This window comes from Gossypium raimondii, chromosome 10 (genome assembly GCF_025698545.1).
Source record: "Gossypium raimondii isolate GPD5lz chromosome 10, ASM2569854v1, whole genome shotgun sequence".
Classification (NCBI taxonomy): domain Eukaryota; kingdom Viridiplantae; phylum Streptophyta; class Magnoliopsida; order Malvales; family Malvaceae; genus Gossypium; species Gossypium raimondii.
The window spans coordinates 52,273,144-52,299,953 of NC_068574.1; the positions used below are offsets into that span (position 1 = coordinate 52,273,144).

The 26,810-nt window shown below is 33.5% G+C and overlaps 3 protein-coding genes across 5 annotated transcripts; 2 read left to right on the plus strand and 1 right to left on the minus strand.

Moving 5' to 3' along the window:
- Positions 1–1,224: 1,224 nt before the first annotated feature.
- On the plus strand, positions 1,225–5,578 carry LOC105777768 (MDIS1-interacting receptor like kinase 2). Of its 3 annotated transcripts, none has more exons than XR_001128396.2 (4): positions 1,225–4,191; positions 4,284–4,715; positions 4,882–5,013; positions 5,160–5,578. XR_001128396.2 is itself a non-coding variant. In XM_012601218.2 (3 exons), the coding sequence occupies exons 1-2, from the start codon at positions 1,269–1,271 to the stop codon at positions 4,676–4,678; spliced, it is 3,318 nt and encodes a 1,105-aa protein (XP_012456672.2). In that variant the 5' UTR covers positions 1,225–1,268; the 3' UTR covers positions 4,679–4,715; positions 5,160–5,578. The 3 variants fall into 3 exon arrangements, 1 of the variants encoding a protein (XP_012456672.2); XR_001128398.2 differs by having other exon boundaries at positions 4,904–5,013; XM_012601218.2 differs by lacking the exon at positions 4,882–5,013.
- A 5,469-nt stretch (positions 5,579–11,047) lies between these two features.
- Positions 11,048–17,245, plus strand: LOC105777769 (MDIS1-interacting receptor like kinase 2). Its single transcript, XM_012601226.2, has 3 exons — positions 11,048–13,341; positions 13,481–13,856; positions 17,017–17,245. Exons 1-2 carry the CDS (start codon positions 11,094–11,096, stop codon positions 13,822–13,824), a joined length of 2,592 nt encoding a protein of 863 aa, XP_012456680.2. The 5' UTR covers positions 11,048–11,093; the 3' UTR covers positions 13,825–13,856; positions 17,017–17,245.
- A 7,700-nt stretch (positions 17,246–24,945) lies between these two features.
- On the minus strand, positions 24,946–25,440 carry LOC128033994 (protein IWS1 homolog 1-like). The gene has a single exon (XM_052622508.1). It carries the CDS (start codon positions 25,438–25,440, stop codon positions 24,946–24,948), a length of 495 nt encoding a protein of 164 aa, XP_052478468.1.
- Positions 25,441–26,810: the final 1,370 nt, after the last annotated feature.

The window sequence follows — 26,810 nt, forward strand, 5'->3', positions numbered from 1 at the left end:
GAAAATTTTGCCTACGTCCTCGGGCACTACCAAATATATTTCACTCCAAAATACAAGTGAAAGTTTACAAATAAGGAGAGAGAACAATGCCTTAAGTAGAGAATGACATATGTGGGATATAGAAAATGAGAAATAGTTAGGCCTATTTATAGTTGAAGTTTAAGGATCAACTTGCAAAGTCCCTATACAATTAAGGACCAAAATTGCAATTATCCCATGCCAAATTTCAACCCAATTTTCGGTGCCTTAAATGCTATTTTTGCCAATTTTCTAACACCAATATCTTTGACTTTTCAAAGATGGATGGTTGCCAATAAATATTTTAATCATATTAGCCCATGAATTTCAACCTATAAATAGAGCTTTTAGCAACTCTGAAGAGATTGATTCAACAACTCAGCAAAAGAAAGTAAGAAGAATTTTGTTTTTTAGCCAATGAGCTTTGTATTTTTTAGGATTTAAGGGCTTGTTTTGTTTTTCCTCCATCTTTTACTCTTCTTCGGTTATTTGCCATTTTAGTGAAGTTTTCTTTACTTGTGGTTTTTTATCCTCTCTATATAAGTTTTTCTACGTAAATATTTACATCCAATTTTCTCCATTCATTCTTATTTGTTGCTTAATTCGAGTTTAAGCCCAATAGAAAGAAAGGAAAAAAATAAAGATGGGCTTAATGTTTGAGTGATCAGTTTGATTGATTTCTTTAACAGTGACCAAATTAACAAAAAAAAAATTTTGGATGATCGAAATAGGAATGACCTAATTTTAAAGTGGCTATAAGGATAATTTACTCCATTTTTAATAGATAATAAAAAATTTAAAAATAAAATTGATTTTTTGATTAAACAAATAAATGTAAGCTTAAAATCAATAAAAAAACATTTTCCCTTTAAAAAACATATTAAATTAAAATTTAAAATATAATTAAATTGAAAATAAACATAAAAAAATCAATTTTATTTTTATTAGGTAATCAAGTAATTGTATTATTGGAACTCCAGTAAATTGACTTTATTGCGTATCCCCATCGTTAAAATTTGTAAGGGACAGGCTTGACTTAAGTCTCTATCCAAACAGCGGGTCTTGAACGATATAATTAATACAGATTGTGAAAGATCGATCCCTTCATGTCATATCTACAACTTGCAATTTTTTCCACTTGATGTCGAAGATTCATAGTGATTGAAACAGCACCAATCTTCTGTTATAAATAACCAATGCCTTTTATTACAATTAACAACACAAGATCCTTAATTTCAACTATCAATACCATGGCTTCTTTCTTAGTACCATTCAAACTCATCTTCTTTCTCATCTTTGTATTTTTCCATGCTTGCTCTTCGTCATCCTCCATAACTTCCATGGAAGCTGAAACTCTTTTAAAATGGAAAGCTAGCCTCGACAACACCACACAAACTTTGCTCTCTTCTTTGTGGGTCGGAAGTAGCCACTGCAATTGGGTTGGAATCACTTGCAACAATGCCGGAAGCGTCACCAACCTAAGCCTTGCAGAGTATGATTTGAGATTGAGAGGTACACTTCACCATCTCAACTTCCTTTCCTTGCCTAACTTGATTAGGCTTCACCTTCGAAACAACTCATTGTATGGGCCCATTCCTTCGCACATTGGAAATCTTTCCAAACTCATTTTCCTTGACTTGTCATACAATTACTTCTCAGGACATATCCCTTCTGAAATTTGCTTGTTGAGAAGTCTTCAATTGATCTCCTTAATAGTAAATAAGATTAGTGGTCCCATTCCACAAGAAATAGGAAATCTGAGTACAGTTTCTAATATCTATTTCTATGGTAACTATCTAAGTGGTCCAATCCCTGCCTCTATAGGAAGATTGCATAATTTATACAGGCTTGACCTTAATAGCAACCGACTCAATGGTTTTATACCTAAACAAGTTGGAACGTTGAGGTCACTTTATATGTTGGACTTGTCAGGAAACAGCTTAACTGGTCCTATACCGGCATCTATAGGGAACTTAAGTAACTTGGTGTATCTTTTCTTGTATAATAATCATCTTTCTGGTTCTATTCCCAATGAAATTGGAGGGCTCAAATCACTTTTCACGATCCAGTTCTCGAAAAATAATCTCAGTGGCGTCATCCCTAAGTCCATAGGAAACTTGACCAAGTTATTTAGTGTCATGCTTGATACAAATGCCATTTCTGGTTCAATACCTCGAGAGATAGGAATGCTTAAATCTCTCAACTTTTTGCTTTTGGCTGCTAACTCAATCTCTGGTCCAATCCCTACTTCCATGGGAAACTTGACCAACTTAACTACTCTGAGCCTTTCTCACAATATGTTTTTTGGATTGATACCTAAAGAGGTAGGGATGCTTAAATCTCTCAGTGAATTGGATCTGTCTAGTAACACATTCTCTGGACAAATCCCTACTTCCATAGGAAACTTGAGCAGCTTATCAGGACTTTTCCTAGGTGAAAATAGTTTGTCAGGCCCCATTCCTCCAATATACAATAATCTTACTGATCTCCAATTATCAGACAACCATCTCACTGGTCCATTACCAGAAAATTTATGCCTCGGTGGAGTACTCACTCGACTTGCAGTGATCAACAACAATTTGTCAGGTCCTATCCCATCAAGTTTGAGAAACTGCAAAAGCTTAATCAGAGTTAGGGTGGATGGAAACCATTTGACAGGAAATATATCAGAAGTTTTTGGTATATATCCACATTTGAATTATGCTTCATTAAGCAACAACAATTTTTATGGTGAACTTTCTCCAAATTGGGGGCAATGTCATAATCTAACAAGCCTACGGGTCTCCAACAATAACATTTCTGGAAAGATTCCATTCGAATTGGGACATGCAACCCAGTTACAAGAACTTGATCTTTCTTCGAATCATCTAGTCGATGAGATTCCCATGGAACTGGGAGCATTGAAAATGATGACCCGTCTTTTGCTAAGTGGTAACGAAATTTCAGGCAGAATTCCTTCAGAGATTGGACTTCTTTCAAATCTAGAACAACTTAACTTGGCTTCAAACAATTTAAGAGGGCCTATTCCTGATGATCTTGGAAATTGCTCGAAGTTATTCATTTTGAATTTGAGCAAGAACAATCTCGGAGAGAGCATTCCATCTTCAATAAGCTACATCGATGCTCTTCAAAGTCTAGATTTGAGTCAGAATTCATTTTGTGGAAATATCCCACAACAGTTCGGAAAGTTACAGTCCTTGGAAATGTTGAACCTTTCTCACAATATGCTCAATGGTTCCATCCCAAAAGCTTTCAATGATTTACATGGGTTAAGATTTGTGAATATATCTCACAATCAATTAGAAGGCCCTATTCCAGACCTTAAGGCATTTCACGAGGCATCATTCAATGCCTTAAGGAACAATAAAGGCCTATGTGGTAACGCCACTGGACTAATGCCTTGCGTTCTTCCTTCTCGAGACAACCATGGTCATAAAAAAAGCACCAAACTGATCATTTTATTTGTGCTTCCACTGTTTGGTGGTCTATTGTTTTTGTTGTTTATATTGGTTACAAGTTTCCTTACTTTTTGCAAGAAAACACCAACAAAAAAATCCGAGCCAATGGAGGAACAAGATGGTGATATTTTCACTATATTGGGATTTAATGGAAGAATACTCCATGACAGCATCATTGAAGCCACTGAAGATTTCAGCTCTGACTATTGCATTGGTTCAGGAGGATACGGAAGTGTTTATAAAGCTGCATTACCAACTGGCCAAGTGGTTGCTGTGAAGAAACTTCACCAGTCTGAAGACAGCATACTCATTAACAACTTGAAAGCCTTTGAAAGCGAGATTATTGCTTTATTAGAATTAAGGCATCGTAACATTGTACAGATGTATGGTTTTTGTTCACACCCAAAGCATTCTTTTCTGATTTATGAGTTCATGGAAAGGGGAAGCTTGAGAATGGTCTTAAGCAACAATGAACAAGCAAAGGAATTGGATTGGAAGAAGAGGCTAAATGTTGTTAAAGGATTGGCTAATACTTTGTCTTATATGCACCATGAGCATTCACAACCTATAGTTCATCGAGACATTTCCAGCAACAATGTTCTCTTGGATTTGGACTATGAAGCTCGTGTCTCTGATTTCGGCACTGCTAGGATTTTAAAGCCTGACTCCTCCAATTGGACTTCACTTGCGGGCACCTACGGGTATATAGCTCCAGGTATAAATTAAAATCCTTTTTTTTTTTTTTTGCTAGAAAAGCCTTTCATCATGTTATAGATACAGTTCTGATTAGTCTTTCATTTAATGTAGAGTTGGCTTATACAATGCGAGTAGATGAGAAATGTGATGTCTACAGTTTTGGGGTGCTAACGATAGAAGTTCTCATGGGGACGCATCCCGGCGATCTTCTTTCATATTTGTCATCATCTGCATCGGCATCGGCATTGCCATTTATGTCAAATGACCAACATGTTTTACTTAAAGATGTGATAGATCAACGTCTCTCACCACCAGAAATTGAAGCTGCAGAGGGCGTAGTCTCTACTATAAAGATAGCATTTGCATGCCTGAATGGCAATCCCCAATATCGGCCAACCATGAAACAAGTTGCTCAAGCCCTTTCTCGTCAATCCCTTCCATTGTCAAGTCCTTTCTCGACCGTAAAATTGGGAGAGTTGTTGGGTCATGTAACTTGCAATGGCTGAGTAAGGTGCTACAATTTGGGTCATATTCCCAAGTAAGGTATGTATATATGCTTTATATCTACTCTTTTTTTCTTCTTCTTTCAGTTATCTTTTATTTCTCAGCTTCGATTTGAAAATCTTTGGCCTCCCAATAATATAAAGCCTTTGTTGTGAATGAGATGCTTAATCAGACAATCAAGATTTCCTATTTATGAATAAATTAGGTCTGACTCGGGTCCGTAGCAGGATTGCAAGTATTTTCCTAGTTTCACTACTTGGAATAGAAGAAAGCATTGAAGTTGTTGAGTACTTTTCATGTTTGTTAAGTTACTGCTTGTACTCAATTCCCGTTTTAGGTATAATACTTACTGTTTTGTTAAATTCTGTATCATATTTTATCGTGTTTGTTAAGTTACTGTTTGTATTCCATTTCAATTTCCTGTATAATATTTAATGTTTTAATCCTTTATTCAATAGAATTTCCTTTATTCCATTTGACCAGTGTTTTTGAGGCTGGCATGGCTGAGGCTATAGAATTGTTCGGGAGGCTTTATCCTGGCTTTATTCGGTTTAGTGATTGCTGATTGTCGGCAATTGCAAACTGATTTTCAGCACCTTTCGTTCTCTTGGATTCAAAGAGCACCAATTGGCACGAATAGCCCATATCTTTTTTCTTAGCTTGTTTACAGATGTTACTGCTCCATCTTGTTTATGTTCTTTTCTTTTCCGCTGATGCTTATGGTGTAACCTCTGATGAAGGGCTTTAGGTAATGGGTGTATGGGGTTTAGCCTATTGGCTAGGGGTTAGTTAAGTCCTTTCTCATTGATGGTTTTTTGTTTTGTTGATGTTTGAATATGTGAGTTCAATTTCAAAAATGGTAATGAAAAATAAAATAAAATTGCTTTAGCCTTTCAAAATAAGTTATAATAATGCTTTTGCTTATTTAAAAAGAAAATTAAAGCTTTTCTTAACTTTTTGGATAAATATATATAGAATTATATGAACTTGATAATTTGTATTTATTTACTATTTGAACTTTTTTTTGGACATACCTAGTATCTAAACTCGAAATCATAAGTCAAGTTGATATTTTGATGCCTAACCAACACTATTTAATTTTGGTTGACAACCAATAGAATGTTGACACGTGTCCTAAAATTAAGAAAAAATATTTATTTCAATTTTTTAAAAATAAGAAATTTACGTTTTTATTTTATTTTAATGCATAATGAACCTGGACAAATGATTGTCTCGAATCATTTAAACTTGGACAACGTTTTGTCTAAATTCATTTTAAGATTTTAGTAATTTATTTTTATAATTTAAAAATAAAATATATATTTAAAATAAAATATTTTTATAAAATTTTATTTTTTATTTTATAACTTCTCTTGAATTTTAGGAATTATTTATTTATTTCAAGTACACAATGAATCCGAATTATATTTTAAATATGCAACTTATTTTAAAAAAATAAATTACTATTCTTTCCAATTAGAAAATATATAAAATTATGAGAAACATACATTTGGAATGAACCTGGACCAATTGTATGAAGACAACCATTTATCTAAATTTATTGTTCACTTAAAATAAAAAAATCCCGATATTCAGGAAAAATTCTAAAATAGAAAAAAATTTATAAAATACATTATAAAAATTATATTATTATTTTGAAATTATAAAAATATAAATTTACTAAAAAATAAGAATAAAACTGTAAAAATTATTATACAAATTCAACTTAATCTGAACGACCATTTACTCGGTTATAATGAAGAAAGGGTCCATGTAACCTCCAGCACCTTCCAAACCATGCCAACAAGAGAAGGCCCAAGTAAATCCCATTTGTGTCTGAAAATATTGAGCATTTAATCCATCTATTCCCAAAGCTTTCAAGGGTGTCATATCAAACAAGGCTCGCCCCACTTCATCAAAAGAAGCATCAATGGATAGCAAATCAAGATCGAACTGGTCAATCGAAGGAAATTTTCCATGAATACGAAAATTACTTGGGACTATAGCCTTCGTATAATAGAACATTTTGAAGAAGGAAATCATCAGTCCTTTAGTTATTCCTCCTCATAATACCACTCATTATTAATCCTCAAAGCTTGAATCCGATTCTGACTACGATGAGCCCACGTATGACTATGGAAGTATTTGGTATTTCTGTCCCCATTTAAAAGCCACATTAGCTCCTCCTGATCCAAGACTTCCTCTAGTTCAGTCATCAATCTCCCTTCTAGGGCAGTAAGGTGCCATGATTCTTCGCTTCCTAGCTGTTATACTCCCAAATGTCTCCCTATTCCAATCTTCCATCATATTTGTAAAGTGATTAATTGTATCCGAAAATGATTCTGATGACAACCATTCACTTTTGACAAGGCCCTTAAAGGAGTTATGAGTTAGCAAAACAGAGAAAAATCTGAGCAGCCTTTCTCCCCTCTGTTGAAAATGATTACCCAGATCAATCAAGAGCAGCCTATGATCAAGAGCAGCCTATGACAAAACACAGGAACAACCAGTGCATTACATGAGATAAAAAACTAGTGTATATATATAATAAGAAAGAAAAAAAGAGAAAAAAAAAGTTAAAATATTAAACTAAATTCGACATCAATGGAAGTCGAGGCTTATTTAAATAAATAAATCGAAACTCATTGACATCAATAGGAGTCAAGGTCCAATTAAATAAATAAAACAGAAATCTACACACATGGGTAGAGTTCCATTTAAATAAGTAAAGTAGAACTCTATATTAATGAGTGTCGAGTTCCATTTAAATAAATAAAGCAAGATTCTACACTCATAGGTTTTGACTGTTGAGTTCCTAGATCAGACTTGCTGTATTACTTTCTTTTTCTTTGTCCTTTTTGCAATTAAGAGAAAATTCAATAATTATAAATTTATACTAAACTCAACACCTGTGTGTCGAAGTACTTCTCCAAAAAGTAAAAAAAAAAATGTATTATGCAAAATAACTTTCCCCTAAACCTATTGTCAAAACCCTTTTTTCTAGCTTGACCTTTTATTTTAAAAACAAAGACAGAGTTGCCACCAATATTTTTTAATTAGGTGTGATCAGATCACCTTGAAACTTGATTATTTTAATAAAAAGGTTAAATTTATTAAAACTATAATTTTCGGTCTACAAAATTCAAGAAGTGGGTTTGGGAGTCGGTTACGTATGAGGAATGATTAACACCCTCATAACGCCCAAAATTGGCACCTAGTTGATTACTTGATGTCTTAGCATCGAAATTGAGAATTCGAAGAGAATTTAAAATACGATCCCCTCTTTTCATGATTTTATTTGATTAAAATATCGCTTACTAAATTAAGTTTTATGGAAAATGCCTTCTTATTTCAAGTTAATTGAGAAGAAAAGATCATGCCCCGTAAGTTATGGCATGATATCTCGAATCCTCGAAAACAAGAATAATCGTCATTTGATTATTACCTAAGTCCTATGTGTCTTGAATTTTAAAAGGATGTTTGATTATCTTGGTTCAAGGAAAAACTCGTACCTCGTAAGTTAGGAAACGATTTCTCAAATCCCCTAATTAAAGAACATCGTTTCTGTTCTAATTATTTCTTATGCATCGAGTAAAAACGAATATAACATTTAATGTGATGTGCAATTAATTTATTTGGGCATGGTACAAAGATGAACGAATATTTAAGCATGTTACGTACTATAGTAATGACAAAAATAGAACAAAATAACTACATAGGTAAAAACAGAACTATAATATACCAAAATAATAGTGAGAATAAAATAATAGTAGTCATGCTAATAAATAATAATAATACATCTATAATAGTAATAATAATATTAATCAGTGATGGTAACAATAAATAATTATGATATGATTAATATCGTATTTAATGAAAAAATAAAATAAAATGAAAGTATAAAAATAAGATAAAATGTAACTTAAAGGGAAAAATATAAATGACATAAATTAGAAATGTTAAAAAATAAAAATAAGAAAAAGGAAGGGCTGAATTAAATAAATGGACTAAATTAAGATTTAAACAAAATTTAAAGCATAGATTGCAAAAAAAACATAAAGAAAGGAGAAATAAAGGACTAAATTGAAAATATAACCAAATTTAAATCCTAAATTATAAGAAAACAAAACATAAAGGATTAAATTAAAATGGGAAGAAACGTATAGGGACTCATTGGGAAATTATCCAACCCGATGTCATTCCCTTATGCCAATAGTGGGTCAAGGGACTGACTTGTAAAGAAATTAAAATTAAAGGAGTGAAATTAAAACAAATCAAAAAGGAATAGGACAAAATCAAAAAGGGGCAAAAAAGCGGAAGGACAAAAGTGGCAATTAGACCCTCCCCTTGAAAACACGCGGATCCTAGATGGATCGGGTCGGGTCAGGCTTGAAACAACATTGTTTTGGGCGTCTGAAGCCAAACCCAAAACGACGTCGTTTTGAGGGGCTATATAAGTTTTTAAAAATGATAAAAAATTCATTTTTGCATCAGTTAAAAAAAAACTTTCCCTTTTTTTTTTTTCTCTCAAACCCCTCATCATCCGGCCATAGGGTCGTCGTAGTTCCGCCGCGGCCACCGGTCATCGACGACGGCGACCGCCGCCTTCGGTGGTTGGAGTTCACAAAAAGACCCCCTTTTTTACCCTTTCGACTCCCTTAACCCAGATCCGATGCTAAATACCCCTGAAACCCCACCGAAATTCCTAAAAATCCTAAGGAACTCTTCGGTTTCTCTTCTCCGACAAAGCCGTCGACGAACCCCAATGGGTTCAGAGACCTTTCGAGTTGGCGAGAAGTCTCCCACGACAGCAGTGAAAGAGGCAACTACAACAGGTAAGATTTTTAAACTTTCTTTTTTATTTTTTATATTTTTTGTATATCCTCTTAACAACAATACTTATTAACAACAATTATTATATCCTCTTATATTAACAACAATGCTTATATCAGTCAAGTTACTACTTAATCAATTATTCTTAGCATCCAAACAATTCCCACTATAACAAATAGGTGGAAAATATTTCATAAAACTCCCACTTGGGAATCAAATATTCTTTTCTTTAGAAAATCCATGCATACCATGTGTTTTCATTAAAAGCATAGTTTCTAGGAATGATCATAACATCCAACGTATCTAAAATTAAATATACTTTTGCGATAATATACTCGTTGGATCCTGCCATATTGATTTGGATAATTTATAATCATTTTATGTAGACTTTTACCTTTACGTGTTTAGGTTGCTTTATTATTATTATTTTTAATATCGTATATCCATGTTATGTCAAAATTATCAAGCTTCTCATATATAAATAGCTCTTAATTTTGATTGAAGTTATTATTAACTTAAGGGATCGGATATAATTTTAGTTTTATTAAATCACAATTTTATAAAATTTAAAGGATTAAAGTGGCATTTCACATTTTTAGGAGGGACGGCCCTGAATCTGAATAAAATTATAATTTTACTATACTTTTCATATTATTATCAAAAGAATAAAATTATAGCTTTTTGCTTTTTAATACAATCTTTTAATACTTATTTATATAACTTTTAATAAAAAATATAAAAACTGTTTTCTCACTGATAATTAAATTATAATAAATTTAGAGGATAGATATCCAATCCCAATAAAATATTCACACAGGTAAAGAAATTCTAAATAATTTATATACAAACATTAAAATTAAAATATCCTAATCTAAATATTATTTAAATCTGAATATGAAAAAATAAATTAAAATATTTGTAAATATCCGAATCTATAATATCTACTGCGATTTTTAGTAAAAGAATATTTTACATATCACCAAAAGTATTTATTTTTTCCACTAAAAACATTAAAAGTATTTAGTGTCTTAATTTTATTAAAGAAATTATATGATTTTTTCCTTTAATTTCAAAAACTTAGATTTTGCTTCATTTATATTTTCTTATAATTTTAAATGAATAATGTTACATGTTGCCCACTTAGGTGAAAAAGGGAAAGGGAATAGAAAAAGGGACAAGGGTTTCTTATCCTATCTAAAGAACATGATTATTCTACCAAAGAATAAAAACATAATCATTAGCTCCATAAAGATGTAAGAAATTGATTGATTGACCATAGATAACAATATCTACACGGAAACAAAAGAAAAGATATTGAATCCTTTATTTATTATTTATTAGTGTTGGTAGGTTTATTTACTATTAGTATAAAAATAGTGATAAAAATAAAATTAAATATTATAACAAAACCTAAACACACTAAAGTAAACACTCATAAAAAAGGCTATCGAAAAATGCAAATCCTGGTAGTAAAGTATAGAATGTGAAAGACCCATTCACAACTTGGCACCTTCTCAAACTTTAGGTTGAAGCTTCCTAGTGATTGAAACTGCTGTAATATTGTTGTATAAATAGCTCTCCACGATGCCCAATGTTGTTCATTCCAGTTTACAGCAAAAGACTCAAAATCCCATGGCTTCTTTTGCAATACCATTCAAAATCATCTTCTTCCTCCTCCTTGTCCAGCTTCGGTCTTCCCATGTTTTCTCTTCATCCTCCATTAACCTTACAGAAGCTGAAGCCCTTCTAATATGGAAAGCTAGCCTTGACAACAACACCCAAACTATGCTCTCAACCCTGTGGGTCGGAAGCAGCCATTGCAACTGGGTTGGAATCACTTGTGATAAGGTTGGAAGCATCACCAATCTTAGCCTCGCAGGGTATGGTTTGAGATTGAAAGGTACACTTCACAATCTCAACTTCCTTTCCTTTCCTAGATTGATTAGCCTTAACCTTCAAAACAACTCACTATATGGGTCCATTCCGTCCCACATTGGGAACCTTTCTAAACTTGTCTTCCTTGACTTGTCCTACAATAATTTCTACGGAAATATCCCATCTCAAATAGGAATGCTTAAATCTCTCATTGAACTTAAGCTGTCTAAGAATAGTTTCTATGGGCCAATTCCTCCAACGTTCAACAATCTTACTTATTTGCAGCATTTACAGTTAGGACATAACCATCTCACTGGTCCATTGCCCAAGAACATATGCAGAGGGAGATCACTCGCATATTTTGGAGCTATGAATAATAATTTGATAGGTCAGATCCCATCAAGTTTGAGAGATTGCAAAAGCTTATATGGAGTTAGGCTTGAAGGAAACCACTTAACTGGAAATATATCAAAAACTTTTGGTATATATCCAAATTTGAGTTTCATTGCATTAAGTGATAACAGATTTTATGGCGAACTTTCTCCGAAATGGAGCCAATGCCATAATCTACAAAGCCTACAGATTGCCAATAATAACATTACTGGAAAGATACCACTTGAGTTGGGACATGCAACTCAGTTGCAAGAACTCAATCTCTCTTCAAATCATCTAATCGGCGAGATTCCCAAGGAACTAGGAGCATTGACAAAGTTGTCCCGTCTTTCGCTAAGTGGTAACCAACTGTCGGGTAAAATTCCATTTGGTATTGGACTTCTTTCAAATCTACGACAACTTAACTTGGCATCAAACAAGTTAAGTGGATCTATTCCTGACCAACTTGGAAATTGCTCCAGATTACGGAACTTGAATTTGAGCAGGAATAACCTTAGAGAGAGAATTCCATTTTCTATAAGCTACATAAATGGCCTTCAAAGTCTAGATTTGAGTCATAATTCACTTACCGGAGGTATCCCACGTCAGCTTGGAGAATTACATTCCTTGAAAATATTGGACCTTTCTCACAATTTACTCAATGGTTCCATCCCAAAAGCTTTCAGGGATTTGCATGGTTTGACAATTGTGAACGTATCTTTCAATCGATTAGAAGACCTTCAGGCATTTCACGAGGTTTCATTCGATGCTATAAAGAACAATAAAGGCCTATCGAGTAATGCCACTGAACTATGGCCTCATTTTGTCCCTTCTCGAGCAAATTATGGTCTTAAAAAGGCCACCAAAGACTTCATTTTAGTTGTGTTTCCAAACATTGGTGGTCTACTTTTGCTACTTATAATGGTTGCAACTTTTCGTAGGTTTTGTATGAAGACTCCAACCAAAAATTCCGAGTCAACGGAGGAAGAAAATGGAGATATTTTAACTGTATTGGGATTTGATGGAAGAATACTCCATGAAGACATCATTGAAGCCACTGAAAATTTTAGCTCCAACTATTGCATTGGTTCAGGAGGATATGGAACTGTTTACAAAGCTACATTACGAACTGGTCAAGTGGTTGCTGTGAAGAAATTTCACCAATATGCAAATAACATTCTCAACAACTCGAAAGCCTTTGAAAGCGAAATTGCTGCTTTACTAGAAATAAAGCATCGTAACATTGTGCAGATGTATGGCTTTTGTAAACATCGAAAGCATTCTTTTCTGGTTTTTGAGTTTGTAGAAAAGGGGAGTTTGAAAATGGTCTTAAGCAACAATGAACAAGCAGAGGAGTTGGATTGGAAGAAGAGGCTAAATGTAGTTAAGGGATTGGCTAATGCTTTGTCTTATATGCATCATGACTGTTCACAACCTATAATTCATCGAGACATTTCCAGCAACAATGTTCTTTTGGATTCGGACTATGAAGCTCATGTCTCAGACTTTGGCACAGCTAAACTTTTAAAGCCCGACTCCTCCAATTGGACTTCACTTGCAGGCACCTACGGGTATATAGCTCCAGGTATTGACTCATCTTTTTTCCCTAAAAATTCTTTCAACATGTAATTTATTTTATTAGAATTCTTAATTTCTCGTACATTTTTAATTCAGTAGACATAGTTCAAATAGCATCAACGTCACTAGTATATATTTTTATGTAGAGTTGGCCTATACAATGAGAGCAGATGAGAAATGTGATGTCTATAGTTTTGGTGTGCTAACACTAGAAGTTTTATTGGGGAGGCATCCTGGCGATCTTCTTTCATCGACATCGGCATCTATGTCAAATGACAAACAAGTTTTGCTTCAGGATGAGATAGACCCACGTCTCCCACCACCAAAAAACCGAGTTGCAAAGGACATAGTCCCTACTATAATGATAGCAGTTTCTTGCTTGAATAGTAATCCCCAACTTCGACCAACCATGAAACAAGTTGCTCAAGCCCTTAGTTGTAAGTCTCATCCATTGCCAAGCCCTTTCTCGACCATAGCCTGCCATGGCTAACTAAGGTGCTACAGTACAAGTCATATATCTAGGTAAGGTATTTATATTTTCCTCTTGTTTACTCTTTTGATCTCTCTTTCTTTCAATCATCTTTTATTTAATTTGGATGTTCAAAAGTTCCTACTTGTGAATAAATTAGGTCAGCAGCATAACTGGATTGCAAGTATTTTCCTAGTGTCACTTCTTGGAATAGAGGAAAGCGTTGGAGTTGTCGATCGTATTTTATCATATTTGTTAAGTTAGAGTTTGTAGTTGGTCTCAATTTCTTTTATGAGAGTGTTTTATATGTTATATATTAATAAAAGTTTTATTATAGTGAGAATTGAATCCAACATATTACTACACATGATAAACATTTATTTTATCATTTTAACTAAAATATTAATTAACTTTTATATGGATTTTAAATAAAGTAATATACGTTTGTTAAGTTACCATTTGTAGTCTATTTCAGTATCATAAATAATGTTTACTATTTTATTTCTTTTTTTTCACTAAGCAAAAATTTATTTAATTTTTCAAATCAATTTGGCTTTTGAATTAAATTGAGTTAAATTTATTAAGGTTTGTTAAAAAATATATCCTAAGCTTAAAATTTGTAATGTGTTTTTGAAGATTAAGAATTTTGTTTCTATCTTTTATTTTATGGAATTTAATCTTTTTACCATTCAGATTTCAAAATTTAGATCAAACTATTAACATTTTAATTAAATTTATTGCTATGACATTTTAAAAAAATTAATCATTTGATAGTCATGTAATTAAAAAATAATTTTATAATTAACTTAGTGTTAATTCAATGAACTTAAATTTTAAAATAAAATAAATTCAATAAAATAAAAAAATACCAACTAAATTTTATTTTTCGAAAAGTAAAAACACTTAAATCATATCTTTGAACATCTAAAAATGTGAAGATAACAAAATGCAGTCACCGTTGTAGATCAACGTATCCTTGGGAGGAATTAAAAAGAATGAACTATCAGCTCCATGAAAACGTTAGAAATTGTTTGATTGGTAGGCGTTGACCCGCTGACCATTGAAAAGTATGACTCTTTTGAAATATTGTGAAGGAAGTGAATAAATATTGGAAGATTTTTTTTTTTTGGCATAATGATTTTTCCTCCCCAATTTTTTTTAAAATATTTAATTTTTATTTAATTTTTTGCTTTTAACCATATTTTAAATAATTTTAATGATTTTTAATTTTTTTAAAAATTTTAAATTTTAAAATATTAAAAATCAATTAAATGATGACATGTCATTCGTTTGGCTGTCCACGTGTATGCCACGTTAGAAATAGCAAATTGTGACTTTTTCATCCATTTTATAACGCCCCAAAAATTTGAATATTTAATTGTGAAATTCGATAGTAATTGAATATCTATCTTTGTGGTTGTATACTCTGTTTATGTGTTTAAGGTTGGGGGTTTGAGTCATGTCTTTAGAAAGTTTTGCTATTTTGTTCTAAATTAACATCTATCCTTGAATTGTTGACTTAAGTTTAATTATGTGCAATTTGTATTAAGAATGAGTCTGTTGGTTCAATGGTTAAGCTTCTGTACTTTACCTAATCTTATGTTCAAGTCTCAGTCAATACATTACGGAATATATTTTTATTTTTACTAAATGTTAGAATTCTGACCAGTAGTTAAACTAGAATTAAATGTTCTTCTCTTTCCTTTGCCTTTACATTTTGCTTCTTCTTTTCGTTCTTTTCCTTTTTGTTTCCCTTCTGTTTTTCGCTTTATTGTCGCTTAGATTCATACTTCTTATCTGCTACTGTTGTTGGGTAAGTTCGTTTCCGTTAGTTTCGTGAGTTCGGCTGTTCAATTTCTGAAATCATTGGTTGTTGTCACTTTTTCCAAATTGGTTTCTTGCTTAAACTATTTGAATCCTTGTTTATATGTTTTTTTATTGTCTTTAGGAAAAGGTCTTAAGGATAATTGTCCCCTTAATGTTCTAGAATTGTGAATTTCAGTTTGGTGTGAAGGTAATTGTGGTTTGAATTGAGATTTTTGTGTCGAAATGTTTCGACAAACTTGGTTGTAAGTTAATCTTAGCGTTTGTTGCGAACTACCGCTTAATTGGTTATTGAATAGTTGTTTTAGGTCTCAAGAGTCCTCTACATGGTTCCTACTTCGAAGCTACTTTAGGTGCGTATCGAAAACTTGAGTTTTAATGAATTTTAGACGCTAAAAAACATGGTTGTCGATGCCACACAGCCATGTGCTAGGCCTTGTGAGCCACACGGTCGTGTCAGGTCATGTGGTAGGTCGTATAACTCAGTGTTCATGAATGAAATACACATGGGATACGGGCGTGTGTCCTGACCGTGTCTAGGAATGTTTAGTGCAGGGTTCACACGGGTTAAAGACACAACTGTGTGTCTAGGCCGTGTAGCTCACTGTTTGCTAATTAGGACCATATAAGCAAGTGATATGAGCTTGTGTTAGGCCGTGTGGAGCCAAACGGGAAAGCTATCAAGGCCGTGTGAGACCACACAAGCGTGTAGACCAAAATTTAGAATTTTACCTTGGGCCACAAGTGTCGTTTGAAATGAATGCAGGCCTTCTGTGGGGTTCGTATGAACTGAATTAAACTGTATAAACTATTATTTTGTGATTTGAGACTGATTACTAAAAAATCTGAGTGTATGTATTGCGAATGATAAATGTTAATGATATAGAATTATTCTGTACTGGTATGAACAATATCTGAATGGTCGTGTAAGCCTCTGTATTAATTATTACTTGAAATCTACATCTGCATTGGGTGGGATTGAGAAAATGAGGAAGTATTTTGTTTTGAGATTGTGGCTAAACCACTAGTATTTGTATTCAGATCTGACAGCTAGTCTGCAATTATAGGAGAATGTCATACCGACACTATTGGTGTATAGGGTTGGATGGGTATTCAATAACCTATTTGGTGTTTTGGGTTGGCCGAAGATGGTGTGTAGCGAGTGTGGGATAGGAAAACTGCATCTATTCTGATCTATTCTGTATCTGAGAATAATCCAGCTTACTATCTGTCTGAGCTGTTTTGATCTATTAAACTAAATGATTTACCATTTAGATCTGACTTCAAACTCGAATTTGGGACTTTACTAGGTCTAACATAAATCTTTTTGAACTTATAATTATTTCTTTATAATATCATAATTTATTTTTTCTATTGATTGCACTACAGGTAACCCACAGACTTGATCGGGTCGGCAGATCAGGAGCTCAATCATACTATTTATCGGATTTATTATCATTAGTATCACTAGCCTATTTCTAGTAATTTCAAGATATGCGATGTTGTAGGATAATAATTGACGTATTATGTTTTACAGTTGTTAACTCTTTTCGGTTTTGCTTTAAAACTAAATTTCAAAATACTGTGCTTTAAAAAAATCGAGGCAGCTTTCTAGACTTGACTTTGTCGTCTAGGCTGGGCATAAGGTGTTACATTTATTAGTATCAAAGTCAAGTTTGTCAACACTCGGGTTGTGTTTTGGGCTCTCAATTTGTGTAATAAGGTGTTTAAATGAAAATAAGCTATCTGAGTGATTTTGAAAATTGATTTTGTAAAAGATCGAGTCTCCAACATTGAACCTGTGAGTATTTTTGTCCAATTCTTGTGATTAGTTGAAATAATGTAGTAATTTAATTGTTGTCTGGTTAAATATTCAGATATGAACCGGCATAAGAACTATGATAAAGATTCTGAACTGATCTGTGCACTTCTGATATTATAGATAAACTGATATTATAAGTTCGCGTAGTAGTCATAAACGTGGTTCTTGTAGACGCCGCAGGCGTCAAGGAGGAGCTCAAGCAGAGTCATCCTCTATGAGTAGTATGCCCAATCTAGAGACTAGCGAGACTGTTGGTACTCCAACTGTTGAGACGAGGTCTTAGACTCTGATAGTTGGGGACGACACACTATCCCAGGCTATGATTCGAGTATTAGAAAAGGTCACTGGGACCTATTTTGGATCTAGAGGTCGATGGTTGATTACTGAGTGACTCCAGTCGAATAGTGCTGAGTTGTTTAGGGGTGTTATTAAAGTCACCCCAACCGTGGCCGAGTATTAGTTACAGGCTAGTGAGCATATTATAACTGATATTGACTATACTCCCGCTTAGAAATTGAGGGTCTTGTTTCTCTACTCTAGGACGAAACCTATCAGTGGTTGCTGACGGTTGAGCAGTGTACTCAGCCTGAACAGGTTAATTGGGACTACTTTAAGAATGCCTTCCAAAGTAAGTATGTGGGAGCGAGTTACGTAGAGGCTTGCCGATGTGAATTTTTGAGTCTGGTGCAGGGTTAGAGATCTGTGGCCGAATATGAAGAAAAGTTTATGAGATTGAACAGGTATGCTCAGGCCTTGGTAGCATCTGATTACAATAAGTGTGTGAGGTTCGAATAATGCTTGCGTTATGATTTACGACTTCTGATAGCTCTTCAAAAGGAACGGGTTTTTGTAGCCTTGGTTGACAAGGCTAAGATAGAGGAAGAAGTGAAGTGCAATGAGCATGAGAAGTGAGACCATGAGAGAGGTCAGTGTAAGGTTAAGAGGGATTCGGGTCCCTCTAGTTCTGAACAACACTCTAAGAAATGGGCGAGGTTTGACGGGTCTCTGAGGACCAAGACACCAGCTGTGATGATATAGATTTAGCTCTGTAGTGACTGTGAGAGGCGCCATCCGGGTGAGTGCTAAAGGAAGTTAAGAGCTTGTCTCCGTTGTAGGTTGATGGACCATTGTGTTCGAGATTGCCGTCGTCGACCAGCTTAGGTGCCCGCTGTGGTACAAACTTTAACTCCGAGTCACGTTCAGCCTCTGAGAGTAGCTCAGCAACCACCTAGGGGCCAATGTATGGTCAGGGGTGGTAATGGTTTTAGTAGAGGTTAGAGAGCACTGAGTAGAGGTGCGGGTTAGGCTGAGGCATGACAGCCTACACTGGTTTATGCTGCGAAACATCGTGAGGACAGAGATGACACTGATGTTATAACAGGTACATTCTTTATTCATTCTTTTTTTGTATTTTACTCTAATTGATATCGGATCTACTCACACATACATAGCTAGTACTATTTCTGTAAATCTAAGTATATCTGTTAAGAATACTGCTAAGGAGTTTTCTGCGATTAGTTCTTTGGGTCAGTCGGTCCAAGTTGATAAGGTATAAAGACAGGTTCCAGTAGAGATTCAGGGTGTGCTATTTCTGGCTGGCTTAGTAGAGTTTCCTTTTGACGAGTTTGATCTAATTCTTGTAATGCATTGGTCTGTAGAACATCAAGTCAATCTAGATTGTGCCTCTAAGAGCGTTACTCTGAGAATTGATGAGAATAGTGAGATTGTTATAATTGATAAGCGTTGAGATTACCTCTCCAACGTAATCTCCACCCTTGTAGCTGAAATGCTAGTTAGGAAAGGTAGTGAGACATACCTTGCTTTTGTGTCTGATTTTATACCTATAAAGCTTTCTGTAAAGGATATTCGTACTGTGATGAATTCTCATATATCTTTCCCGAAGAGTTGCCAAGATTACCTTCGGATAGGGAGGTGGAGTTTGGTATTGATCTATTACCAGGCACTGCCTCTGTTCTATTTCACCCTATCACATGGCACCGAAGGAACTTACAAAACTAAAATCTCAACTTCGGGAACTTCTTGATTTAGGATTCAAGAGGCCAAGCGTGTCTCCGTGGAGAGCACCGATTTTATTTGTTAAAAAGGACGGATCGATGGGAATGTGTATAGATTACCGTCAGTTGAGCAAGTTGACAGTAAAGAATAAGCATCCGCTATCGAGGATCGACGATTTATTCGATCAATTCCACGGAGCATCTATTTTCTCCAAGATTGACCTCCGTTTTGGTTACCATCATCTCAAGGCTAAGGAGACTAATGTGTACAAGACTACATTCAGTACTCATTATGGGCATTACAAGTTCCTAGTTATGCCCTTTGTGTAACAACCCGATTTTCAGTGGTTACGAAATAGTGGTTTGGAACCAAAAATTTCTGTCATGTCGACTCATAAATATTAATTTTAAAATATTTATAGAGTTATTTGAATCGTAATATTAACGTTTAGATAGCTAATTAAAGAAAAAAAAGGAAAAAGGCGCAAAACCTGATAATTATTGTATTTAGTTGATTAAATAGCTTGAAAGTTAAATGAGGAAGGACCTAAGTGGTAAATTCGCCCTACTTAATACGGATGGACGGTTAAACTAAGGGAAAATGATAAAATAATATATTTCAATAGTAAAGTTCTAATTTTAATAAAATCAAATCAAAATTAAGTAAAAGAAATAACTTTTCTTCTTTATTTTTACCTTCCACAGCCGAAAGTTCACGGTTGTTTAAGCTAAGAGAATCGGCCAAGCTATTTGCTTTGCATGTGAGTGAATCCTTCCCCGTTTTTTGTAATTTTTATGTTTTTGAGACCGTTGCAACTAGGTCCAGCTAGCTTGTACCTTCGTTTTTTATTCTATTAAATTTTTTTAAGTTTCCATTGATGAATCTTGAATGTTTTTGATGAATACGATGTATTTGGAGCGTTGATTGTGTTGTTTGACAATTTTGTAAAGTGATTTTTGTTAGATTTTTATTTTAGGATTAAATTGTGAAAATGTCAAAATTTTAGGGTTTGATAGTGAATTTAATGCTCATTGGGGACTGTTTTAAGGCCTAGTATATTTGGATGGAATATTTATAATATGGTATATTTATCATATTAGTCCATGAATTTAATTTTCCATAGCAATTAAACATCTTTAGTTAGTAAAATTAAATTTTTATATTTTTATAATTTAGTCATTTTCGCAATTAACTATAGAAACGTTAAAATTTTTCAACGAGACTTTAATAAAACCTTAATAAAACTCCGTAAAAATATTTACATTTCGATTTATAGAAATAAGGTCCCAATACCTTATTTTTTAAAACCACTTGACTTTAGAGTCTTACCATATGAACTTAATTAATCATTCAAATAGCATAAATTACCATATCAAAAACCTTTTTAAAACCATATTCAACTCGTAAATATTAAATAATAATATTTACGAACTTACTCATCAGATTTAGTGGCCCCGAACCACTGTTTCTGACACCACTAAAAACTGGCCGTTATAGTTGTCGGGTAAATTGTTTCTGTTCGTTTCCACTAGTTTTGTGAGTATAGTTGTTCAATTTCTGAAACCGTTAGTTGTTGTCACTTTTGCCAATTTGGTTTCTTGCTTAAACTATTCGAATCATTGTTTATATGTTTGGTTATTGTCTTTAGGAGAAGGTCTCGAGGATAACGATCCCCCTAACGTTTTAGATTTGTGAATTTCAGTTTTGTGTAAAGGTAATTGTGGTTTGAATTGGGATAAACATTTCGACGAACTTGGTTGTAAGTTAATCTTAGCGTTTGTTGTGAACTATCGCTTAATTGGTTATTGAATGGCTATTTTAGGTCTCGAGAGTCCTCTATGTGGTTCCTATTTCAAAAGGTACTTCAAGTGCATTCTAAAAAGTCGAGTTTTGCAAATTTTAGACACCAAGAAGCATGGCTATCAACACCACACGGCCGTGTGCCAGGTCGTGTAACTCACTATTCACGAATTAGAGACACACGGGCTAGGGACACAGACGTGTGTCCATACTGTGTGTGGGAATATTTAGTGCAGGGTTAACACGGGTTAAAGACACGACCGTGTGCTTAGGCCGTGCAACTCACTGTTTGTGAATTAGTACCACACAGGCAGGTGATACGAATGTGTGCCAAGTCGTGCGGGACACATGAGCCAGCTATTCAGGCCGTGTAAGACCACACGGACGTGTAGACCAAAATTTGAAATTTTCCCTCAAGCCACAAGAGTTATTTGAAACGAATGTGGGCCTTTTGTGGGGTCCATACAAACTGAATTAAATTGTATAAACTATTATTTTGTGATATGAGACTGAGTACTAAAAAAATATGTGTCTGTGTATTGCGTATGATAACTGTTAATGATTGGAATTATTCTGTACTAGCATGAACCGTATCTGAATGGTCGTGTAGGCCTTTATAGTGACTGTTACTTGAAATCTACATTTGCATTGGGTGGGATTGAGTAAATGAGGAAGTATTTTGTTTTGAGACAGTAGCTAAACCACTGGTATCTCTGTATTATGATCTGGCAGCTAGTCTGCAATTATACGAATGTGTCATACACACACTGTTTGGTGTGTAGGGTTGGGTAGGTATTCAATAACCTATTTGATATGTTGCGTTGGTCGGAGATGGTGTGTAGTGGGTGGAGGATAAGAAAACTGCACCTATTTTGTATCTGATAATAATCTAACTTACTATCTGTCTGAGCTATTTCGATTTGTTAAATTGAATGATTTACCTTCTAGATCTAACTTCTGATAAGCTATAAAAGTAACATATTTTAATCTCATTCTTAATGCATTTTTGGATGATTAATTATGCAAATTAGTGAATTTGATGCTCAGAATCCTTTAAATTCATGTTTTTATACTTAGGAGAATGTTTGGGAGTGAAAGGAGTGAAAAACGAGCCAAAATCAGACAAATAGAGCTATTTTCAGGATCTAACGGCTTGGGCATTTTTACACGGGCTGGCCACACGACCATGTGCCAGCCCTTGTCGATTTCACACCCTGCTTCCCAAATATGTGGAACACCAAATTTTTATGCTTTCTAAGCATTCTAAAGTCTATAAATACCAATTAGAAGAAGACATACGAGAGAAATTAGAGAAGATTGAAGAAAACACTCGAAGAACGTCGCCAGAATCAACTCGAAAGTAAATCTCCCTCAAGATCGAAGATCTCCATTTAATTTCTTTCGAAGTTTTATTGAGTTTCTTTATGTCTTGTGGTTATCCTAACTTTGAGATATTTCTTTTCAGGATTATGAACTAAATTCCCTAGATACTTAGGGAAGATGAAACCTATGATGAATCTTATTATTTGATTTCTGATTTACGCAAAAAAGTACTTGATTCTTGTTCTCAATTATGTATTTTTTATTGTTTTAATATTTCTAGGGATATTAATTCATGTTTAATGTGTTTAATTTAGTGGAGTAAAAGACCCTGTTTAAGAGTAGATCTAGCATAATTGTGTGAAGTTGCATGCAATCCTAGAAATAGGACGACATAAATCTACCGGATTAGAGTCAAATCTAATAAGGGAATCCATAGATCGAGTTAATGCGACGATAGGGGTTTTAATTAGAAAAAAGATTTCAATTAATCAATCTAGAGTCAGTTGTTCTTACTCTCGAAATAGATATTAACATAATTTAGGGATTTCTACGGATCAAGACACAAGTGAATAAATCGTTTAATTCAGATTCATAATAATAGGTGAAGTTTAGTTGGATTCTTTTATGGGTATTGTCTATCTCATTAGTTATCTTTGATTATTTTTCTATTTCATTCTCTGTTGCATTCTTAGATAAATTAGTTTAGTAATTTTAGATTAAAACATATCACCCCAATTTGTCGGCTAGATAATAAGAAGACGGTAATTACTAGTACTTTTAGTCCTCGTGGATACGATATTCCCCACTCACCACAGCTATACTATTATTCGATAGGTGCGCTTGCCTTTGTCGTATTTATAGTTAGCTTAATGATCATCAACTTCGAACTCGAATTTGGGACTTTACTAAGTCTAACCTAAATCTGTTTGAACTTATAATTATTTCTTTGTAAGATCATAATTCATTCTTTTTATTGATTGCACTACAAGTAACCCACAGACTTGATTGGGTCAGCGGATCGAGAGCTCGGTCATACTATTTATTAGCTTTATTATCATTAGTATCACTAGCCTATTTCCAGTATGCGATGTTGTAGGATAATAATTGACTTATTATGTTTTACAATTGTTAACTCTTTTTGGTTTTGCTTTAAAACTAAATTTTTGAATACTGTGCTTTAAAAAAATAATCGAGGTAGCTTCCCGGACTTGACCTTGTCGTTTAGATCGGGTATAGGGTGTTACACATTTTTAAGGTGATTTGACAAAAAAAAACACAAGTTTAAGGGATAAAAATTAAATAGTAGATTAAAATAACATTTTTCTTTGTGAAATTGAAGGGTCAAATAAGCCATTAGACTTCTTCTTTTTTTACTTATAAAATTAACACCAATTGATTTCGAGATTACATATTGTAAACGGAAAATATGTGTGTTTAGAAAATTTATTTGTTTTACCCATTTGATACTAATTAACTCAAAATTTAATCAAGTTCAATATAACTATTAAATATAAAAGAGTATGTAACAAGAAAAAAAAAACACAACAAAACAAAGTCCTAACAAAAATGCGACTAGTGTGACTCAAACCTATACTACACTTTGAGATGGTAAACACATTGACCAATAAACCTACACATGAAGACATTAAAAATGGATTGATTGACCATGGAGTCAACTAATTGATTAATGCTGAGAGCTAGCAGTGAAAATGATTGATGAGCCCAAAAAACAAAAAGGAAAATCTTATGATATGACATTTAACGACTTAATTGATAAGTCAATTCAACAAATTATTAGCTCATATTTAAATACAAACTATAATAATTAAATTAAAATTGAAATCAAATTTGATTTTGATTGGACGAAACAACATAACTCAATGTTATAGTATTATCCGAAACATTGTTCATTGTGTATCCTGTTTAGAGTCTACAAAACAGCAGATTTTGGAGCTTGCAGAGTCTTCCTCTTATTCGATTTTTTCAATCCACTCATCTTCTTCTCTATCCTTTCAAAACACTCGCTTTCTCTCACTTCTCTAGATCTCCGATAAGGTCTTGCAAACTCTGGTTTGAAATTTGTTAGAGGGTTCACCTCATAAACGCACGGTGCTGGTTCAGGCACTGAAACAGACCCGCTTGCTGTTCCTGATGAACATGGCCTGCGAGGACCTTCCAAATCTAAATCTGCCTCCCTCAATTCTGCCCTTGTTGATTGCTTCATTAATGGCTTCTTCATCCTTGGAATTACGCTGTTTCTGAGATTACAGTAGCTTGTAGTCTTGTTGAGTATGGTTCGACACCAGTTTTGGACCAAATGCTTGGCAAAGTTTTCGATTGGCAGTGGTTTCCTCATCTTATTTTGAAAGAAACATAATGACTTTACCAAGCCCACTCTTCTTCAACTGCTCCCTTCCATCTTCTAAGCTGATATCAACAGGCATCACCTGAGTTAAGATATTCAAAATGGAAGATCGAAGGGTGGCGTTTGGTAAGCTTCCATCGGGAAGAGGGTCGAGCCAACTCTTCAACAAAGTTAAAACCCCATGATCCAAAAACTCTTGTTGCAGCTTTTTCTTGGAGAGAAAGTCAGTAAGAAGAGGCAGCATTTGGATCTTTCTAATAGCGGGTTTGTTTTGGATGTTAAGCTCAATGTCTTCTGTGGCCGCAATCTCCATTTGAGCCACTACTTTCTCAACAAGTAATCCAATTCCCGGCGAACTTGTTTCCTCCATCTTCTTCCTTCTCTTGACCTTATCGAACATCGCCTCGATCTCTTCATCAGTATCAGATTTACGACAGATTTGTTCGTCTTTCTGGTCCTGATCATCCGAGTTAAGCCAACCCCACATCTCCTCCAGATCACTCGGTTTTTGAAGAGCTTTCTCTTGTTGGTTTTAGGGAAATCGTGTCGCACGATCTCACGAATGTTGTTGGTTTCTTCCTCCATGGATGATTTCTTCTTGACCACCCTTCCTCTAGGTTTGGAAACCTCCATCAATGCTAAAACTTTGAATCCTAGTAATGCTTTGGTGGTGAAGTTCTTCTTAGGTTTCAAATGAATGATGTTGTATGTTATATATATATATACATAATAGTTAACCTGATAGGATGTAATGAAATTCTATTGTAGTTGGAATCTTAGTTGCAGTTGGATTTCATATTACAAATCCTAGTAGGAATCTGAGTTGAATTAATTCTGTAATTGTAATTGTTTCTTTTTAACTCAATTTTATTTTCAACGTACAAATTTCTGATTTTTCATGGATCAAAATTACATCAGACGGGTTTGGATAAAGAATTCAGAACTTAAATTTCATTAATTAATAGAATCCCAGTTGAATTTGGATTTTAAGATGTAATCTTATTTCTTATTAATAATTATCCTAATAGGAAATGGATTTCATGATGTAAGCCCTAATAGAAAATCTTTGGATTCAATAAAATAAAAGTTATATATATAAAACTCTCAAATTTAAACAAGTCATTATATATATTAGTTACATAATTCTTTAATTTATTACTTTTGTTCATTAATGCTCTTAATTTTAGTTAAAGTAATTTATTGAAAAAAAAAACATTGTAAATCATTCAATAGAAATTATATATATTCTGAATTTAGCTTAATTGAGTCAAATAATAAATACTAAGAGGTGGTATTAATTAAATTTGGATAGAAATTATATATATTCTGACTTTAGTTTAATTGATTCAAATAGTAAGGGCACGTTTGGTTCGCTGTAATGGAATAGAGGTGTAATGAAATATAGGTGTAATGGAACAGAGGTGTAATGGAATAAAGGCGTAATAGTAATTCAATTGTTTGGTTGAATAGAATGGAATAGAACTGTAATAGTATTCTTGTGTTTGGTTGAATGGAATGATGTTGTAATAGCATAAGGAAAAAAACTAAAATGACTAGAATACTCTTAGCGAAATTTTTTTTAGGTATTATTGTTATTGTTATTAAATTTTAATAAGATTATTAATATAAATAATAAATAATTTAATCATATTTTAACATAATTATTATTAAATATAATTTAATAAAATATATAATTTAATAAAATTCTTAATATTAAATATTCTTATATGAATTTACTAAAATCATAATATATAATAGTATAAAATATAATTTAAAATAATTATTATTAAATATAATTTAATAAAAATATATAATTTAATAAATTTCTTAATATTAAATATTCTTATATGAATTTAC

Coding starts and splice junctions, on each gene's coding strand:
- LOC105777768 (XM_012601218.2), top strand. CDS start 1,269: ATGGCTTCTTTCTTAGTACCATTCAAACTCATCTTCTTTCTCATCTTT. Junction 4,192..4,283: donor CTACGGGTATATAGCTCCAG/GTATAAATTAAA, acceptor CATTTAATGTAG/AGTTGGCTTATACAATGCGA.
- LOC105777769 (XM_012601226.2), top strand. CDS start 11,094: ATGCCCAATGTTGTTCATTCCAGTTTACAGCAAAAGACTCAAAATCCC. Junction 13,342..13,480: donor CTACGGGTATATAGCTCCAG/GTATTGACTCAT, acceptor ATTTTTATGTAG/AGTTGGCCTATACAATGAGA.
- LOC128033994 (XM_052622508.1), bottom strand. CDS start 25,440: ATGTGGGGTTGGCTTAACTCGGATGATCAGGACCAGAAAGACGAACAA.